The following is a 20,444-nucleotide window of genomic DNA, read 5'->3' as shown; positions in this document are numbered from 1 at the left end:
TTTGGTGATAAAACGGATGGCACTGTGATAGACTACATCCAGAGTAGAGTGTTGGGTGCTATTTTGTAAATGACATCGCTCGAAGTCAAGGATCGGTAGGATAGTCAGTTTTACGAGGGTATGTTTGGTGGCATGAGTGAAGGAGGCTTTGTTGCGAAATAGGAAGCCGATTCTAGATTTCATTTTGGATTTGAGATGCTTAATGTGAGTCTGGAAGGAGAGTTTACAGTCTAGCCAGACACCTAGGTATTTGTAGTTGTCCACATATTCTAGGTCAGAACCAGAGTACCACTACCAGAGTAGTGATGCTAGTTGGGCGGGAGGATGCGGGCAGCAATCGGTTGAAGAGCATGCACTTACTTTTACTAGCATTTAAAAGTAAGTTGGAGGCCACGAAAGGAGTGTTGTATGGCGTTGAAGCTCGTTTGGAGGTTTGTTAACACAGTGTCCAAAGAAGGACCAGATCTTCCGTTTCCAGCTACAATAGTTATTTACAACGTTAACAATGTCTACACTGTATTTCTGATCAATTTGATGTTATTTTAATGGACAAAAATGTGCTTTTCTTTCAAAAGCAAGGACATTCTAAGTGACTCCAAACTTTTGAACGGTAGTGTAGATAATAGACTAGTATTACCAAGTACTTTCAGTTTAAAGGAAGCTAAGTAAATGTCATACTGTGAAACAGCATTATATGCATTTGTTGAGTGTAGAAGCAGATAAGGACATAACACACTTTATGCTGCATTGGACTAATATGCAGACATATTTGTGAAGGGCTTTGCACAGTGAATTTCCATATACTGTATTCCTTTTGAATTTATTAGGCTCACAAGTATCAAGAAAATGTTGCGAAGGATTTGCTGTACAATTAGTCATACTTGAAGTAAAGATACCTATATTCTCAGTTGAGTGTCCCACATGACTCCAAATTATTTTCAGAATTTAATGTCTTGTAGATATTTCTTTACACTCAACAGGAAGTGTATTAAAATTATACAAGATGTGCTTAAAATGTGACATTGAATAGCTAGATATTTAGGAGCAGTGTACTGTAAACCAAACCAATGTAAATAATGTGCTATCTTTCCATGCAATACAGCCCACAACAGTCCAGTACTAGGCCTAATCTTGTCAATCAGCCATGTACATGTGAAGGCAAAAAAAGAAATGCATATTTCGACTGTGTTTGCTGTCCATACATTATACAATTTAGTATTTATTATGATCCCTAATTAGCTGCTGCTCTTCCTGGGGTCCAAACAATATTGTTAGTCTTAAGTTTGTCTTATAACAACCCCTGCTGGATCATCTTATTAGTATACAGTAATGTCCTTTTGTTTGAAATGGCAAGGCAAATTAAAATATTCTTGCTCATTCTTGGTTGGCTTGTGTTGAATTCAGAACAACAACCCTTTAATCTTGCTGTATGCATGTCATCTTTCAGGATGTTGTCTGCTTCTCCAGGTCCTCTGACAGGGCCAGGTAGAATCTCCCTTTAGCTTTATCCTTATTCATCAGCTTGGTCAGCAGAGCCACTGAGCCTCTTCTCTCTAGCTCCTCATCGTTAAGGATGTGAAAAGACAACTAGGGATGCATTACTTTCTTAGATTGAGAATTACTGCACAGTGATTACTCCCCATATCCCCATATTAGTCAAAAGATAAGACTCTGTTACATACCTATATGTATTTATTTAACTTCTCAGCGAGACTATTCTGGTTCATCTTCTTCAGGATCTTCAGAGTGATTTTCACAGCACCGTCCAGTCTGTAACTCTGCACCATCTTATCCACTGTCTCCATCCTGTCTCCATTTTCCAGCCAGCTCTTTGGGATGGGAGGATAGTCATTCCCCATACCCTGAGTCAGGTACCACTGAAATCTCTTCAACTCGTCTGAGTTCAGATCCTCCATAATGTTAAGCAGCTGAGCCGGACTGATCACCATGGTTGATCACTACACACACCACTTTAGAACAAGTAGAAAAAATGGTCAAACTTTGACAGAAGCACCCTCTAATAATAGTTTTTTTAATACAGAAAAACAATGCAACCTTTTAGTGTTTATTGAGACAAAACATCGTACCTTTTTGGTATCCAAAATAAGCTTTTCTCAGTGCCAACGTGTCACGATTGCAACACCCGGGGTTTACTTTCACTTTTGACTCCAGGAAATATCTGTATATGAGTACACTCTGGCGGGAAACAACTCGCAAACTCCTTCTTCCTTGGGTGTGTTTGTGAGAGAGAGACAGCGAGAGGCAGGTTTGACAGACTGAGGGGTCTGTAGGACTGCCCTGTTTAGTTGTGAAAAATGGTCCTATTAAAAACATGTAATTTCAGAAATGAAAATGAATATGAAGGACCAATAGACCTACAATAAGTGATTAGAATCAGGACCAGAACATGTGGATTAACATTGTGGTGGCCTGTTTGTATCTGTTATAAGTAGGATTTAAACCGGAGAATATTGTGCATACAAGTTTTGCTTTGTTTACAGTATGAATGCAGTACTGGACAGTGCCTTGCACAGATTGAAGAGGAGTGGACTCTCTCCTGTACACTCTTCCACTGATCCTTGGTTAGTATTGAAATGTTCCCACAGTTCCTTCAATTCAATGATGGACACCACTGCTGAAAAATTACTATAAGAACCCATGACTAACCTCACATCAGGTGGACCAGGTGATAGGCTACACATCCCATAATGTCGTGTACAAGTAGGACAAGACATGAGTGGAAACCACGGAAGGTAGAGCTGACAGCAATTAGAACATTGGTTTACTTTGAGGGCCACCCTGAGCCCGATTTAATTTGATGGAACTGTCCCCTACCAACCAGACCTCAACATTGACAGGGTGGCTGGAGGAAGTGGTACAAACTCCATCAGTAAAGAAAAAACCTAGAAAGAATAATACATTAAAAAAACATTGACATCTACAAGACAACGTTGATGATCTGGAATTGTTATAAATACTGAAACATTATTGGGTCTGGGAAACTCTGATATTGATCAGTTTTGCAGTCCTTCTAGCTTCATCACATAACTATAGTCTGTCATTAACATGTGTGAATGTTGCTGTTTCTTTATAATCTACTGTGAAAGCCACTTGCCACAGCTGAAAAAAAAAAAGTTATTATATTGTATTATTTTATTTTCTATCAGTTACACTGCATTCTAGAATTATATTCTAGAATTATATTATATTCTTGTGGCTGTACCTAAAAGTGACTTAGTTCACAACAACTGTCTTATCTAGGCTTGTGGTTCCCAACCTTTTTTGCTTACTGTACCACCAACTGAATTTTGCTCTGCCCGGAGTGCCCCTGAAGTACACCCTTACAGTATTATTTTGAGCCATTATTGCATGGAACGCCGTTCCATCTCATATTGCTCAAATAAACAGCATACCTGGTTTAGATAAAGCAACACTTCACGGCACAACCCCTCTCCCCTATTTGACCTAGATAGTTTGTGTGTTTGCATTGATATGTAGGCTACGTGTGCTTTAAAAAAGTTTTTATGTAGTTCTGTCCTTGAGCTGTTCTTGTCTATTGATGTTCTGTATTATGTCATGTTTCATATTTTGTGTGGACAACAGGAAGAGTAGCTGCTGCTTTTGCAACAGCTAATGGGGATCCTAATAAAATACCAAATCTGTGTGTATTTAACTTAACGTAAGGCGTAAAAGTCTATCCGTCTAGAGATCTGTATATAATGACGAGATGCTCAAGGCAGGCGACAAGTATAGGTCCAAAATAAGCTCATAGAAACGCATTTGGCATTTTACAAGTAAGCCTATGGTCTCATGAGTCTTCTTAAGTATCCCCTGTGGATAGGCCAAGTACCCCCGGTTGGGAACCACTGATCTAGGCTATTTTCATATTTAACTGGACCACCTAACTACTGCCATCACCATCATGAGTGCAGCCAGGATAGTCATGGCTAGAACGAATCCAGCTTTGGTAAATTAAGGTCAAAGGTCATGTGTTTTGCATTTTACCTAACCCTAACACTTTTTCTCACCTTAACCTAATTATCCTAACCTGCTAAGTTAATTATTCTAACCTGCCTCATAAACCCTTCTAACCATGACCCCGGGAGAGGAGCGAGAAACACCCATCCAAAGCAAACTTGTGTAAGCTTGGACGGTTTCCAGGGAACCCGTTGCTATCAACAACGTGGACCATAAAACACCAAGGTCAGTTCTTTGCTCCAATCACAGACCAGCAAAGTTTTGAATCAGCCAACCACCTATCAGAATGCTAGTCTACCGGAAGAATGGTGTTTTAGAGGAAGCTTTGCCTGTTGAATGAAATGCTAGCAAGCTAAGTAAAATATATTTCACAATATACATAATCTACCATTTCGAGGAATATTTGGGTTTTCACATGGTGAGTGACTTCTGATGTTAATGCTACAGTAGATACTCCACGTCGCAGTCTCTGTCTTAGCTTAATGGTTTAGCCAAATAGCTAGCCAGCTAACGTTACCAGGCCATTTCATGTTTTATCTACTATATTTCATAAGCTACTTATCTATCTAGCTTGCTAGTATAATGGCTATCTAACTAACTATGTATCTTTTGATTGACAGACAATCTCCTACTAAACAAGAATCACATCTGACAGTGAATAAACCCCACCTTGTTTGTTTACACTTGCCCCCATTTCCTTGATGTTTGTGTTTGATGATGTACCCAGGGAAACTGTCCCTTATCAAGGCCTCCTTTGCGCCATTTACTCTGTTTCTGACATTGCATATGATTCTGCCTCCCTTTGTTGTAGTGCTGTGTTGTAGTGCTGGGCCACAATAGAAAGGTTGAGTTGATGAGGGAGTTGTTTTGTGGCCTTTGCGTAGTTGACACACTGCTTTTTTTTTACAGAAAAAAGCAATGAGAACCCGATCAATCTCACCGCTCCTACATGTGCACGTGAATGAGACTAAGCCTGTGCATGTGCATGTGAAGAAGAGTAGGAGCCCTGCCAGGACACCACAGGTTGGAAAAACCTTTTCAGGCGAACACATTTGAAACAGTTCATTAGATGTCCTAGTTTCCTATCAATACAGTTCTGATTCAGGGCCTGAGGTGCTGAATTGATACGAAAACCATGGAGAATATGTTCTACGCTGTTTCCAAGGGTCTCTGAATGTATACTCCTTTCTTTTATGCTATTTGATACTGTATACCATGCACTACATGTAAAGGCATAGTGTCTCCCTTGAGTTTTATGCTGTCTGTTTTTTATGGTAAGACTAAGGGCGATGGAGGGAACCTGCGACCTACTGCAAAGGTCAAGACACGGGTGCCGTGGATACCGCCTGGGAAGGCCTCCATTCGGGATGCCTCCTACAAATGGGAGGTCTGACATGCTATTCACTCCTTTTATCTTGTCTGTCTATTTATCTTAATTTCCACTAATGCAATGTATCCATACACCTATTAAAGCAGTATCTTATAAAATAACTAATTTCAAGACTATCCTATCAACAATATGTTATAAAATGGATCAAAAGAAGCAATGTTGCCAGAGTCTGTGGTCACTGAATCTATTCATGTCTCAGGGGCCGACTCATCGTCTGGAGATCACACCATTACCTCAGCCCGAGATCTCCCACTCTCCGCTGCGATTTGCCGACCTCTCGTCAGAGGAAGAGGAAGTGCTGCATGGACGAATCAACCAGTACGAGAGGAAGATTGACAGCCTGATGACTGAGGTCAGCACGTTCAAAAGTGTTGTCTGTCCCTCCCATAAAATTCTCCTTAGGACCGGATGCACAAGTTCCCCTAGTTCCCTACCTCTTGATACAACATTTATTTCATCTTATAAGTGTGTGTGTGTGTGTGTGTGTGTGTGTGTGTGTGTGTGTGTGTGTGTGTGTGTGTGTGTGTGTGTGTGTGTGTGTGTGTGTGTGTGTGTGTGTGTGTGTAGGTGGAGCTGCAAAGGAAGGAGCAGCTGCTGGAGCGGCAGTCTGAGAAACTTAGCGCCTCCCAGCAGGTCATCGAGGAGCAGGAGAAGGAGCTGGCCGAGGTGGCCAATGAGCTGGAGGTCACGGAGAGGGAGAACTCCCACCTGCGCCACTCCATGGAGAAGATGCTGGACGAGAGTGACTGCACCAGCAGGTATGGACCAGACAGACGCACTTGAAACCATAGTTTATTTTAATTTACTTTGTTTTCGTAACGTTACAGCTTTAACTTATTTTCTTATTTTTGCCCTGTATTAAAAATGTACTGTATTTGATGGACAGTGTTAGTCAGAAAGTAGAGAGGGAAACAGATAGTGAGTGGCAGACAGACAGGAAGATGGGATTCAATACCCTGTTGCCTGCAGGTATGAGTTGTCCAGAGTTGTTATGACTGTGATGATGAGCCATGATTCTCAGACTCCTTTAACCCATTAATAGTCCTTGTAATAAAATAAGGTCTATTTAGTAGTTCTTTATATATAACATCTGATTTATTGTCGGGAGCCAAAAGTTAAGTTATCGAGAGCCACAAGTTACTCACGAGCCATGCAAAATATCACTGGCCTGTAATAATGTCATACAATGAGCCCTGGTGTCCTGGCTGAAATTCCCAATCTGGCCCTCATACCATCATGGCCACCTAATCATTCACAGCTTTCAATTGGCTCATTCATCCCCCCCTCCTATCCCCTGTAACTATTTCCCAGGTCATTGCTGGTGGCTCTCAAACAAGCAAAGCGTCAGTATAGAGACAAAGTGGAGTCGCAATTCATCGGCTCAAACACGAGACGTATGTGGCAGGGTCTACAGTCAATCACAGATTACAAAAAGAAAAACAATCCCGTCGCGGACATCGACATCTTGCTTCCAGACAAATTAAAAGACGTATTTGCGCGCTTTGAGGACAATACAGTGCCACAGACGCGGCCTGCTACCAAAGACTGTGGGCTCTCTATCTCTCGATCTTGAAGTGCTTTGAGAGACTAGTCAAGGATCATATCACCTCCACTTTACCTGCCACCCTAGACCCACTCCAATTTACTTACCGCCCCAATAGGTCCACAGACATTGCAATCGCCATCACACTGCACACTGCCCTATCCCATCTGGATAAGAGGAATATCTATGTAAGAATGCTGTTCATTGACTACAGCTCAGCATTCAACACCAAACTCATCATTAAGCTTGAGACCCTGGGTTCTCGACCCCGCCCTGTGAAACCCGGTCCTGGACTTCCTGAAGAGCTGCCCCCAGGTGGTGAAGGTAGGATCCTCAACACAGGGCCCCACAAGGGTGCGTTCTCAGCCCTCTCCTGTACTCCCTGTTCACCCACAACTGCGTGGCCATGCACGCCTCCAACTCAATCATCAAGTTTGCAGACGACACAACAGTGGTAGGCTTCATTACCAACAACAACGAGACAGCCTACAGTGAGGAGGTGAGGGCCCTCGGAGTGTGGTGTCAGGAAAAGAATCTCTCACTCAATGTCAGCAAAACAAAAGAGATGATCGCGGACTTCAGGAAACAGCAAAGGGAGCACCCCCCTATCCACATCGACGGGACAGCAGAGGAGAAGGTGGAACGTTTTTAAGTTCCTCAGTGTACATATCACAGACAAACTGAAATGGTCCACCCACACTTAGTGTGGTGAAGGAGGTGCAACAGTGCCTCTTTAACCTCAGGAGGCTGAAAAAATGTGGCTTGTCACCAAAAACCCTCACTAACCTTTACAGGTACACAATTGAGAGCATCCTGTCGGGCTGTATCACCGCCTGGTACGGCAACTGCACCGCCCACAACTGCAGGGCTCTACAGAGGGTGGTGTGGTCTGCACAACGCATCACCGGGGGCAAACTACCTGCCCTCCAGGACACTTACAGCACCCGATGTCACAGGAAGGAAAAAAAGATAATCAAGGACAACAACCACCCAAGCCACTACCTGTTCACCCCGCTTCCATCCAGAAGGCGAGGTCAGTACAGGTGCATCAAAGCTGGGACAGTGAGATTGAAAAACAGCTTCCATCTCATGGCCATCAGATTGTTAAACAGCCACCACTAGCACAGAGAGACGGCTGCCTACCTACAGACTTGATATCATTGGCCACTTTAATAAATGGAACACTAGTCACTTTTTAATTATGCCACTTCAAGAATGTTTTCATATCTTGCATTATTCATCTCATATGTTGTATACTGTATCCTTCACTATCTATTCTTTACTATCTATTGCATCTGCTCATCCATATATTTTATACTTATATATTCTCATCCCATTCCTTTACTAGACTGTGTGTATTAGGTTTTGTTGTGGAATTGTTAGATATTACCTGTTAGCTACTGCTGCACTGTCGGATCTAGAAGCATAAGCATTTCAATACACTCACAATAACATCTGCTAACCAAGTGTATGTGACCAATAAAATTAGATTTGATTTTAAATGATGTGTTCTCAGTCAATTTACCAGGTAAAATAAGGGTAAAATTAAAACATTAAGAACACTTACTCTTTCCATGACAGACCGACGAGGTGAATCCAGGTGAAAGCTATGATCCCTTATTGATGTCACCTGTTAAATCCACTTCAATCAGTGTAGGTGAAGGGGAGGAGACGGGTTAAAGAAGGATTTTTAAGCCTTGGGGCAAGACAAAAGATTTAAGTGACTTTGAACGGGGTATGGTAGTAGGTGCCAGGCGTGGCGGTTTCTGTCAACAACTGCAGCGCTGCTGGGTTTTTTACTCTCAACAGTTTCCCGTGTGTATCAAGAATGGTTCACCACCCAAAGGACATCCAGCCAACTTGACACAATTGTGGGAAGCATTGGAGTCAACATAGGCCAGCATCGACACCTTGTAGAGTCCATGCCCCGACGAATTGAGGCTGTTCTGAGGGCAAAAGGGGGTGCAACTCAATATTAGGAAGGTGTTCTTAATGTTTTGTACACTTAGTGTATAATTAAGCAATAAAGCCCGTGGAGGTGTGGTAGAACCATTAGCCATATACCACAAACCCCCAAGATGCATTATTTCTATTATAAACTGTTAACCAACGTAATTAGAGCAGTAAAAATACATGTGGTATACAGTCTGGTATACAGCATTCAGGGCTCAAACCACCCAGTTTATAATACAACAATCTTTACTTTTTGTGTCCCATATTCACAATCTGCCATTCCTCTGCCTCTCATACGATGTCTTCCTACACACCTGTCCAGACTAGAGAGGTCTATGGAGTCGATGCAGCTGGAGAAGGACACTCTGCTCAGGAAGTTGATGGAGGCTGAGATAGATGGGACAGAGGCTGCAATACAGGTGTCAGCCCTCAGAGAGACCGTCACTAAGATGAGGAGTGTCAGCACCAGCGTGAGTGATAACAGACAGGGTTAGGGGGTTCAGCACAATTTCAATTCAGGGGATGGATTGACATGCCAATTCAGACTATTTGTTATTTTCAGAGGGGATATTAGTTAACTTCCTCAGTTGACTGAATTGAAATGGAATTGACCCCAACTATGCTAAGAAACCAATATAGGTTTTCAAAATGCATATGGTAGGTGCAACCTCAAGATATAATATAGGTGTTGAAATATGAAATTCTTTCATTTGGTTGGAAAAGAGGATGTCTGGGACTGAGTCTTCCCTCCTGGCGCGTCAGAAGGAGCTGCTGCTCCAGAAACTGGAGACGTTTGAGGCCACCAACCGCACGCTGCGCCACCTACTGAGGGAACAGCATGGACGTGAGGTACCGGTACACGCTTCAGGCCAGTAGAGGTCAGATTGGCCTGCAGTAGAGTAGAACTTACTTTTAGCTATAACATGCCTTGATTTAGGGCCACAACATGATTAGCAAAGATACTTTACTTACCCTGAACCCTAACCCTACTTGAACCCTAAGTTTCAACAACTTCCAGGAAGGTGAAAATGCTGACAAGATGAGGAACCAATGACTTTCAGAAGCAGGATGAGGCAGCAAGCCAATTACAACTCACAATCTCATGTTGTGGCCCGAAATAAGGCCCTCTTATAACTGCACTTTTACCTGTTGTGGTGGCTGTTTTTCTTATTTGTTTTTTGAACAGCTGGAATCCACGAGGATGTCAGAACAGAAAGATGTACTTCTGAAGAGGCTGACAGACACAGAGGCAGAAAACTCGGTGTGTTTCTTTGAATAAGCCACTGTCTGTCAGCAAAATATTCCTTGAATTACGAATCACCAAAATGTCCTCTTCAAAATGGTTTGTGCTCTTGGGGCAGTTGATGTATAGAGGAAGGTTCTACTGAAGTTAATGTCTGTGTCATTCGTAAAGCATACATTACACTATAAGCATATTATAACCATGCAATGTCATCACACAGAATATTGTGGTGAAACTCCAAGAGAAGGAGCGGGAGGTGAAGCAACTGACTACGCTTCTGGACACAGAGAAGGTGAAGTACAGAGGCAGTAATGTGTCTCACACACTCGCAGCGTGTTCATCAAATATATCATTATTTGAATGATTATGATCATGTATTTTCTGTCTGTTGATGTTCCAGGAGAATGCTAAAACCACAGGCGAACTGTCTAAAGTGCTGGAGTCTACTCGGGCCCACTTGCAGAGCCAGTTACGCAGCAAAGAGGCTGACAACAACCGCCTTGCTGTGCAAATCAAGGTAGAGTAGAGTGACATGTTTGTTGCGTGGATTCTGTTTCGTACGCAATTCATCTTGCTCTGGAGCAGCTTCATTTTGCTGTATTTACATACTGCCTATGCCTTATTGCAAAAGAAAAGTGAAAAGATCATTCCCACTACAAATATTTTTTCTTCTGCAGACAAAATTTCTTCCTGTATGTTTTTTTTCATCCTCTGCTTTCGGATTTGTCAAGAACCTGGAGCGGGCGGCCAGTCAGCAGCAGGGAGAGATGGGTCACCTGCTGGAGCAGTTGCGGGGTGTGAAACTTCAGGCGGAGGCCGACAAAGAGGACCTGAAGAGGGCCACACGGGCCCAGAAACACCGGGCTGAACACAGCGAAGATACCGCCCGGCAGCTCAGCACCCAGCTACTGGATGTGGTAGGTGAAGGGGGGGAGAAGGTGGACTAACTGTGTCTAATCTTTATAAAAAACTGACCTTGAATCAGTGCTTAGGAACAAGATATCCCACAGAAGAATAGCTTGATGATTAGTCAACCTTTGTTAGTAATGGGCTAGAACAACAGCCTGATGTACCGTGTAGCTCTCCAGGGCCCGGCTTAAATAATGTTAAAATCTATTGGATGATATTGTTGACTTCACAGGAGAACCAGATGGCAGAGGCCCTATCAGCAGCAGAGAACTGCCGTGGTCGCCACGCCCAGGAAATGAAGGACAAGACTCAGCTAGAGATGGAGGTCTCAGTCCTCAACAGGTGAGAGAAAGAGAGAGATGCTTCAGTTGATTGACCACCTTCTCTCAGAATAAGAGGGAACACAGAATCAAGCACAATCATGAATATGTGAAATGTAAAATATAGTCAAATCAAAGTCATTGGTCACGTACACCATTTAGCAGATCTTATAGGGAATGTAGTGAAATGCCTATGTTACTAGCTCCTAACAATGCAGTAGCATGCCTATGTGTCACGTCCTGACCAGTATAAGGGGTTATTTGTTATTGTAGTTTGGTCAGGACGTGGCAGGGGTGTGTTTGTTTTGTGTTGTCAGGGTTTTTGGGTTGTGTTCTATGTTTTGTATTTCTATGTTCTATTTTCTAGTTTTTCTATTTCTATGTCTAGTTTATTGTTTTGACCTTCAATTGGAGGCGGCTGTTCCTCGTTGCCTCTAATTGAAGGTCCTATTTAGTAGGGGTGTTTTTCATGGGTTTTTTGTGGGTAGTTGTTCTTTGTATAGCCTAGTAGCCTTACAGGACTGTTTCGTTTTTGTATACGTGTTTATTCTTGTTTTCCTTCTTCAATAAAAAAGTAGATGAGTATACATATTCCCGCTGCATTTTGGTCCAATCCTTACGACGCCCGTGACACTATGTTACTAGCTCCTAACAATGCAGTGAAATGTCAAAGAAGTACACAGATAATCCACAACCAAAAAACTAATCAAGAATTTCTGAACAAATTAATTTAAAACCCAAATAGAACTGTAACAGTAATCCAAATGCAATCTATACATATACAGTATACTGTATACACCAGATGAATTTACACAAGATACATAATATATACAAGAGTATGTGGACATCCCTTCAAATTAGTGGATTTGACTATTTCAGCCACACATGTTGCTGACAAGTTTATAAAATCGAGCACACAGCCATGCAATCTCCATATACAAACATTGGCAGTAGAATGGCCCATACTGAAGACCTCAGTGACATTCAATGTGACACCTTTCCGACAAGTCAGTTTGTAAAATTTCTGCCCTGCTAGAGCTGCCCCGGTCAACTGTAAGTGCTGTTATTGTGAATTGGAAACGTCTAGGAGCAACAACGGCTCAGCCGTGAAGTGGTAGGCCACACAAGCTCACAGAACGGGACCACCGAGTGCTGAAACTCATAGCGCTTAAAAATAGTCTGTCCTTGGTTACAACACTCACTACCGAGTGCCAAATTGCCTCTGGAAGTAACATTGGCACAAGAACTGTTCGTCGGGAGCTTCATGAAATGGGTTTCCATGGCCGAGAAGCCGCACACAAGCCTAAGATCACCATGCGCAATGCCAAGTGTCAGCTGGAGTGGTGTAAAGCTCATTGGACTCTGGAGTAGTGGAAACGCATTCTCTGGAGTGATGAATCGCGCTTCACCATCTGGCAGTCCGACGGACGAATCTAGGCGGATGCCAAGTGAACGTTACCTGTCCTAATGCATAGTGCCAACTGTAAAGTTTGGTGGAGGAGGAATAAGGGTCAGGGCTGTTTTTCATGGTTCGGGCTAGGCTCCTTAGTTCCAGTGAAGGTAAATCTTAATGCTACAGCAAATCAAATCAAGTGTTATTTGTCACATGCGCCGAATACAACAGGTGTAGACCTTACAGTGAAATGCTTACTTACAAGCTCTTAACCAACAATGCAGTTTTAGGTAGAGTTAAAGTGACTATGCATAGATAATAAACAGAGAGTAGCAGCAGCTTAAAAGAGGGGGGGCAATGCAAATAGTCTGGGTAGCCATTTGATTAGCTGTTCTGGAGTCTTATGGCTTGGGGGTAAAAGCTGTTAAGAAGTCTTTTGGACCTAGACTTGGTGCTCCGATACCGCTTGCCGTGTGGTAGCAGAGAGAACAGTGTTATGACAAGGATGACAATGCCATTGTAGATGATTCTGTGCTTCCAACTTTGTAGCAATAGTTTGGGGAAGGCCCTTTCCTGTTTCAGGGTGACAATGCCCCCGTGCACAAAGTGAGATCCATACAGAAATGGTTTGTTGAAATCAGTGTGGAAGAACTTGACTGGCCTGTACAGAGCACAAACCTTAGCCCCATCGAACACCTTTGGGAGGAATTGGAATGTCGACTACGAGCCAAGGCCTAATCGGCCAACATCAGGGCACAACCTCACTAATGCTCTTGTGGCTGAATGGAAGCAAGACCCCGCAGCAATGTTCCAACATCTAGTGGAAAGCCTTCCCAGACGAGTGGAGGCTGTTGTAGCAGCAAAGGGGGGACCAACTCCATATTAATGCCCATGATTTTGGAATGATATGTTTGACGAGCCGGTGTCCACATACTTTTGGTCATGTAGTGTAGTCTAAGAATCATATGTAAAACAGTAGATATATTAGAGTGAGCTACATTAAGAATCCAGTATATAAAGAAATATGCTGTGTTTATAAACAGTAACTAAAATGTAATGTACAGTAGTAGAAATATTAGAATGAGCTATGTCAAGAATACTGTCTTTAAATACACAGTATAAACCCCCATGGTCTAACATAAAGCCCAGCTGACATAAAGCCTTCATAATCCAACTTTTATCATCCTGCTCCACCCTGTGTGTGTGCAGCCGAATGTCAGACCTGACACAGCAGCTCCATGGGAGAGAGGACAAGGGCCGGGCCGAGAGAGAGGGGCTCCTGGACCGCCTGCATAGTCTCACCACAGAGGGCACCCACGCCAGGCTACAGAACCAGAGCCTCAAGGTCAATAACGACAATGGATCAACACTTAATTTTTGGCCCGGTTTCCCGGAGACGGATTCATTTTAGTCTGGAAGTTGGACTAGAAATCGCTTTGAATGGATATTTTTCATTGGGCTTTAAAGGGGAATGTAAACACTTTAGGAAGTAAAGCTAAGCAATGTTACAGTTAGCTGACGTTCTAAAGCCTAGTGTTTCCCTTCCCCTTTAATCTGTTTCTGTACCAATCCATTATGTGCTACTTTCTTCTTTTACGAGAATCCCATTTCTACCCGGTACCTAACAAATAGTACGTGTTGGTTCTGGTTTCAGTACATTACAAAGATACAAATGTAATTCATTATCCATAGATTTAGCTGACCAGATAATAGATTGCTTCATTGCATCATAACACCGACTTGCGGTCAGATTATTCTGGTACACACATGTACACCGTTCTGTACTGCAGGCTGACAGCCATATGTGTGTGTTTCCCTCATTCAGGCCAGGTTATCTGCTGTGGAGGAGAAGCTGGCTCTGTCCCAGTCAGAGGTACAACAAGTCAAAGCCTCTGTGAAGCAATACGAGAGCCTGGTAGACAGCTATAAGACCCAGGTATGTACACACACACACACAAGTATACGCCCACGTAGTACCCACATACAGTGCTCACAAACATGCAATAATATACTAAATGAAAGAGAATTAAGCAATAAGGCCCGAGGAGGTGTGGTATATGGCAAATATACCACGGCTAAGGGCTGTTCTTATGCATGACGCAAAGCGGGGTCAGACCGTATACCACGGGTATGACAAAACATTTATTTTTACTGCTCTAATTACCGGGGTAACCAGTTCATAATAGCAGTAAGGCACCTCGGGGGATTTGTACTATATTACCAATATACCACAGCTAAGGGCTTTTTTATGGCGGTTTTGGAGCAGTGGCTTGCTGGGCGGCCTTTCAGGTTATGTCGATATAGGACTCGTTTTACTGTGTATATAGATACTTTTGTAACTGTTTCCTCCAGCACATTCACAAGGTCCTTTGCTGTTGTTCTGGGATTGATTTGCACTTTTCGCACCAAAGTACGCTCATCTCTAGGAGACAGAACGCGCCTCCTTCCTGAGCGGTATGACGGCTGCGTGGTCCCATGGTGTTTATACTTGGGTACTATTGTTTGTACAGATGAACGTGGTACCTTCAGGCATTTGGAAATTGCTCCCAAGGATGAACCAGACTTGTGGAGGTCAAAAAAAAGAATTCTGAGGTCTTGGCTGATTTCTTTTGATTTTTCCCATGATGTCAAGCAAAGAGGCACTGAGTTTGAAGGTAGGCCATGAAATACATCCACAGGTACACCTCCAATTGACTAAAATGATGTCAATTCGCCTATCAGAAGCTTCTAAAGCCTTGACATAATTTTCAGGAATTTTCCATGCTGTTTAAAGGCACAGTCAACTTCTGACCCACTGGAATTGTGATACAGTGAATTATAAGTGAAATAATCTGTCTGTAAACAATTGTTGGAAAAATTACTTGTGTCATGTACAAAGTAGGTGTCCTAACCGACTTGCCAAAACTATAGTTTGGTAACAAGAAATTTGTGGAGTGGTGGAAAAACGAGTTTTAATGGCTCCAACCTAAGTGTATGCAAACTTCCGACTTCAACTGTACCACACCCCCCTTGTGCCTTATTGCTTAAATAAATAACTATGTGTGTGTGCGTGCACTGTTCCTGCGTGCTCTATGTGAGTTAGTGTGCGTGCACTGTTCCTGCGTGCTCTATGTGAGTTAGTGTGCGTGCACTGTTCCTGCGTGCTCTATGTGAGTTAGTGTGCGTGCACTGTTCCTGCGTGCTCTATGTGAGTTAGTGTGCGTGCACTGTTCCTGCGTGCTCTATGTGAGTTAGTGTGCGTGCACTGTTCCTGCGTGCTCTATGTGAGTTAGTGTGCGTGCACTGTTCCTGCGTGCTCTATGTGAGTTAGTGTGCGTGCACTGTTCCTGCGTGCTCTATGTGTGTTAGTGCGTCTGTGTAATGCTACCCATTGCCCATCACTCAGGTGGTGAAGATGCGGGCGGAGGCAGACGGGTACTGTGCCAGGCTGGGACAAACGGAATGCGAGGCGCGGGATGTCCGGGACCAGATGGAGAGGGAGTTGGAGGTGGTACGTAGGGAGCTGCTGGGCCGGCTGACAGAGCTGGAGCCTCTTCCTGAGTCACTGCGGCGCTCCGAGGTCCTACTGGAGGAAGCTCAGGACAGGGAACACGCCCAGGAGAGACACAGCACCGAGCTGACCACTGCCCTGTCCGACCTGCGCATGAAGGTGTGTGTGTGTGTGTGTGCGTGTGGTGGGGGGGGGTGTTTGTTTGTGTGTAGGGGCGGTGGAAAGTGTGTGTATGGGAGGTGGGAAGTGTGTGTGTGTGTGGGTGTGTGTGCCACCTTGGCTGACCTGAGCATGGTGTGTGTGCTGCACACAAAACGTAATGGTATGCTTCCAGACTGTGGCTTTATTGGTGTTATTAATGGTTTATTAATGGATGGTGTGTGTGTGTGTGTGTGTGTGTCTCTCTCTAGGTGGAGCAACAAGGCACCCAGGTGGAGCTGGTGAGAGTGAAGAACTCGGTCCTGTTGGAGGAGAACAAACAGCTGCAACACCGTGTGGAGAGTCTGGAGAGGTCAGACAGTTACTGCCATTCCAGAGCCTGACACTTGTAGTGACCCGCATGAATATCATTACACACTGGACAGTATGAGTCTGTATGTGTGTACAGTGTGCATGTTCCTGTGTGTGTTTGTAATATGATAACTAATATCAGGGGTGCAACTTTCACTGGGGATGGGGGGACATGCATTTTTGTGCCCCCCCCAGTTTTATCATTGGAATGTGATACAAAACGAGGCGGGGGGTGTGCTTTAGGACCATGCGGACGCCTCCGAGCGGTCGGGTAGGCTGTTTGGAGTGTTTATCAACTAAAACAATAAAATAAAAATAATTTTTAAAGTATGTCCCCCCCACCAAAGTTGCGCCCCTGACTACTACAGTTGAAGTCGGAAGTTTACATACACTTAGGTTGGAGTCATTAAAACTTGTTTTTCAACCACTCCACAATTTTCTTGTTAACAAACTATAGTTTTGGCAAGTCGGTTAGGACATTTTTCCAACAATTGTTTACAGACTGATTATTTCACTTATAATTCACTGTATCACAATTCCAGTGGGTCAGAAGTTTAAATACACTAAGTTAACTGTGCCTTTAAACAGCTTGGAAGATTCCAGAAAATGATATCATGGCTTTAGAAGCTTCTGATAGGCTAATTGACATCATTTTAGTCAATTGGAGGTGTACCTGTGGATGTATTTCAAGGCCTACCTTCAAACTCACTGCCTCTTTGTTTGACATCATGGAAAAATCAAAAGAAATCAGCCAAGACCTCAGAAGAAAAATTGTAGACCTCCACAAGTCTGGTTCATCCTTGGGAGCAATTTGCAAATGCCTGAAGGTACCACGTTCATCTGTACAAACAATAGTACGCAAGTATAAACACCATGGGACCACGCAGCCGTCATAGCGCTCAGGAAGGAGACGCGTTCTGTCTCTTAGAGATGAACTTACTTTGGTGCGAAAAGTGCAAATCAATCCCAGAACAACAGCAAAGGACCTTGTGAAGATGCTGGAGGAAACAGGTACAAAAGTATCTATATCCACAGTAAAACGAGTCCAATATCGACATAACCTGAAAGGCTGCTCAGCAAGGAAGAAGCCACTGCTCCAAAACCACCATAATAAAACCAGACTACGGTTTGCAACTGCACATGGGGACGAAGATTGTACTTTTTGGAGAAATGTCCTCTGGTCTGATGAAACAAAAATACAACTGTTTGGCCATAATGGCCATTGTTGTGTTTGGAGGGAAAAGGGGAGGCTTGCAAGCCGAAGAACACCATCCCAACTGTGAAGCACAGGTGTGGCAGCATCATGTTGTTGGGGGTGCTTTGCTGCAGGAGGGACTGGTGCACTTCACATAATAGATGGCATAATGAGGCAGGAAAATGATGTGGATATATTGAAGCAACATATCAAGACATCAGTCAGGAAGTTAAAGCTTGGTCGCAAATGGGTCTTCCAAATGGACAACGACTCCAAGCATACTTCCGAAGTTGTGGCAAAATGGCTGAAGGACAACAAAGTCAAGGTTTTGGAGTGGCCATCACAAAGCCCTAACCTCAATCCTATAGAAAATTTGTGGGCAGAACTGAAAAAGCGGGTGCGAGCAAGGAGGCCTACAAACCTGACTCAGTTACACCAGCTCTGTCAGGAGGAATGAGCCAAAATTCACCCAATTTATTGTGGGAAGCTTGTGGAAGGCTACCCAAAACATTTGACCCAAGTTAAACAATTTAAAGGCAATGCTACCAAATACTAATTGAGTGTATGTAAACTTCTGACCCACTGGGAATGTGATGAAAGAAATAAAAGCTGAAATAAATCATTCTCTCTACTATTATTCTGACATTTCACATTCTTAAAATAAAGTGGTGATCCTAACTGACTTAAGACAGGGAATTTTTACTAGGATTAAATGTCAGGAATTGTGAAATACTAAGTTTATGTATTTGGCTATGGTGTATGTAAACTTCCTACTTCAACTGTATATCCAAAGTGACATACGGTTCAGTGAGTTCATACATCGTTAGTGTGTGACCCCGGCGGATACATGTGACCCCCCTCTGTGTGTGTTTATGTATACCGTGTGATGTATGTGTGAGCATACCTGGGTCTTACAGCCCTCCCCTCTATCTCTCCCTTTAACCCCCCTGTCCCCCCATCCCTCCCTCCTTCCCACCCTGTCTCTCCCTTACAGGAAGTTGGAGGAGGCCACCAGTCAAAACAGGGACCTGGCGGGGGTGATCGCCAAGCGGGAGGAGACCATCCACAGCAACCATCTCTGTCTGGAGGAGAAGTCCCGTGAGTGCACCCACCTGACCAACCAGCTGGAGGAGGCTCTAGATGATGCCCGACTACAGGTCTGTCTGGGGCTCCTGGCTGCCTGGGGACAGGGGGAGGCTGGGGAGCAGTCATTTTCAGACAACAAAAATCTCACCTCGACATCAGCTAAAATACTCTGACAATAGTTTTCTTCCCTGAGGATGTTTTATCTTTGTTGTAACAAGGTGAGAAGTCCGTTGCTCTGTCTGATGGAGTATCTCTGTCCTGGTGTATAGGTGTCCAACACCCGGGAGCGTGCGTCCACCAAAGAGCGCTCCACCCAGTCCAAGGTGGTGGACCTAGAGACACAGTTGAGCAGGACCGCCACAGAACTCACCACCCTACGCCATAGCAAAGAGGAGGTGTGGGGGAGTGTTTTAGAAATGCACATCTCTCGTGTAAAACTCTGATTATAAATCTATGATAGTCTCTAAACCTATTGTGGTCAAAGACATTGAATCACGACAATACTGACCTTACACACACACACAATCAGAGATAATTTCATAACTGTGTGTGTGCTCCCCTTCAGGTGGAGCGGCGTTACCAGTCGCGTCTGCAGGATGTGAAGGATCGTCTGGAGCAGTCAGACAGCATCAACAGGAGTCTGCAGAACTACGTCCAGTTCCTCAAAGAATCCTATGCCAACGTGTTCGGCGACTTAGCCCTCACCAGCTCTCTGCGGGCCCCCTCTCCTATCTGAGGGGACCGTCCCCAAAGATTCTCTCAGAACACACACACAGACACACACACCTATCCCATCTGAGGGTACTCTCCCCAAACACACTTATTTATCCAGGTCCATTTTCAGAGGGCTCTTTTCATCTACAGTGAGGGGGAAAAAGTATTTGATCCCCTGCTGATTTTGTTCGTATGCCCACTGACAAAGAAATGATCAGTCTATAATTTTAATGGTAGGTTTATTTGAACAGTGAGAGACAGAATAACAACAAAAAAATCCAGAAAAACGCATGTCAAAAATGTTATAAATTGATTTGCATTTTAATGAGGGAAATAAGTATTTGACCCCCTCTCAATCAGAAAGATTTCTGGCTCCCAGGTGTCTTTTATACAGGTAACGAGCTGAGATTAGGAGCACACTCTTAAAGGGACTGCTCCTAACCTCAGCTTGTTACCTGTATAAAAGACACCTGTCCACAGAAACAATCAATCAATCAGATTCCAAACTCTCCACCATGGCCAAGACCAAAGAGCTCTCCAAGGATGTCAGGGACAAGATTGTAGACCTACACAAGGCTGGAATGGGCTACAAGACCATCGCCAAGCAGCTTGGTGAGAAGGTGACAACAGTTGGTGCGATTATTCGCATATGGAAGAAACACAAAAGAACTGTCAATCTCCCTCGGCCTGGGGCTCCATGCAAGATCTCACCTCGTGGAG

The 20,444-nt window shown here is 43.8% G+C and overlaps 1 protein-coding gene and 1 long non-coding RNA gene across 2 annotated transcripts; one reads left to right on the top strand and one right to left on the bottom strand.

Annotated features, from left to right (window-relative positions):
• Positions 1 to 801: 801 nt before the first annotated feature.
• LOC106570511 (uncharacterized) lies at positions 802 to 1,972 on the bottom strand. The gene is made up of 2 exons (XR_014378909.1): positions 1,683 to 1,972; positions 802 to 1,557 (listed from the first exon to the last, which is right to left on the bottom strand). It is a non-coding gene; the product is annotated as an uncharacterized LOC106570511 (long non-coding RNA).
• Positions 1,973 to 3,615: 1,643 nt separating this feature from the next.
• Positions 3,616 to 19,946, top strand: LOC106570505 (outer dense fiber protein 2). Its single transcript, XM_014142914.3, has 19 exons — positions 3,616 to 4,396; positions 4,888 to 5,001; positions 5,258 to 5,365; positions 5,568 to 5,720; positions 5,936 to 6,126; positions 9,187 to 9,334; positions 9,588 to 9,713; positions 10,051 to 10,125; positions 10,328 to 10,399; positions 10,508 to 10,624; positions 10,839 to 11,024; positions 11,249 to 11,358; positions 13,939 to 14,074; positions 14,555 to 14,665; positions 16,115 to 16,378; positions 16,630 to 16,730; positions 18,919 to 19,081; positions 19,280 to 19,405; positions 19,576 to 19,946. Exons 1-19 carry the CDS (start codon positions 4,394 to 4,396, stop codon positions 19,744 to 19,746), a joined length of 2,475 nt encoding a protein of 824 aa, XP_013998389.3. The 5' UTR covers positions 3,616 to 4,393; the 3' UTR covers positions 19,747 to 19,946.
• Positions 19,947 to 20,444: the final 498 nt, after the last annotated feature.

This window comes from Salmo salar, chromosome 01, assembly GCF_965601325.2.
Source record: "Salmo salar chromosome 01, fSalSal1, whole genome shotgun sequence".
In the NCBI taxonomy this organism is placed as follows: Eukaryota; Metazoa; Chordata; class Actinopteri; order Salmoniformes; family Salmonidae; genus Salmo; species Salmo salar.
The sequence above is the reverse complement of the archived record's forward strand: the minus strand, read 5'-3'. Positions and strand labels throughout refer to the sequence as shown.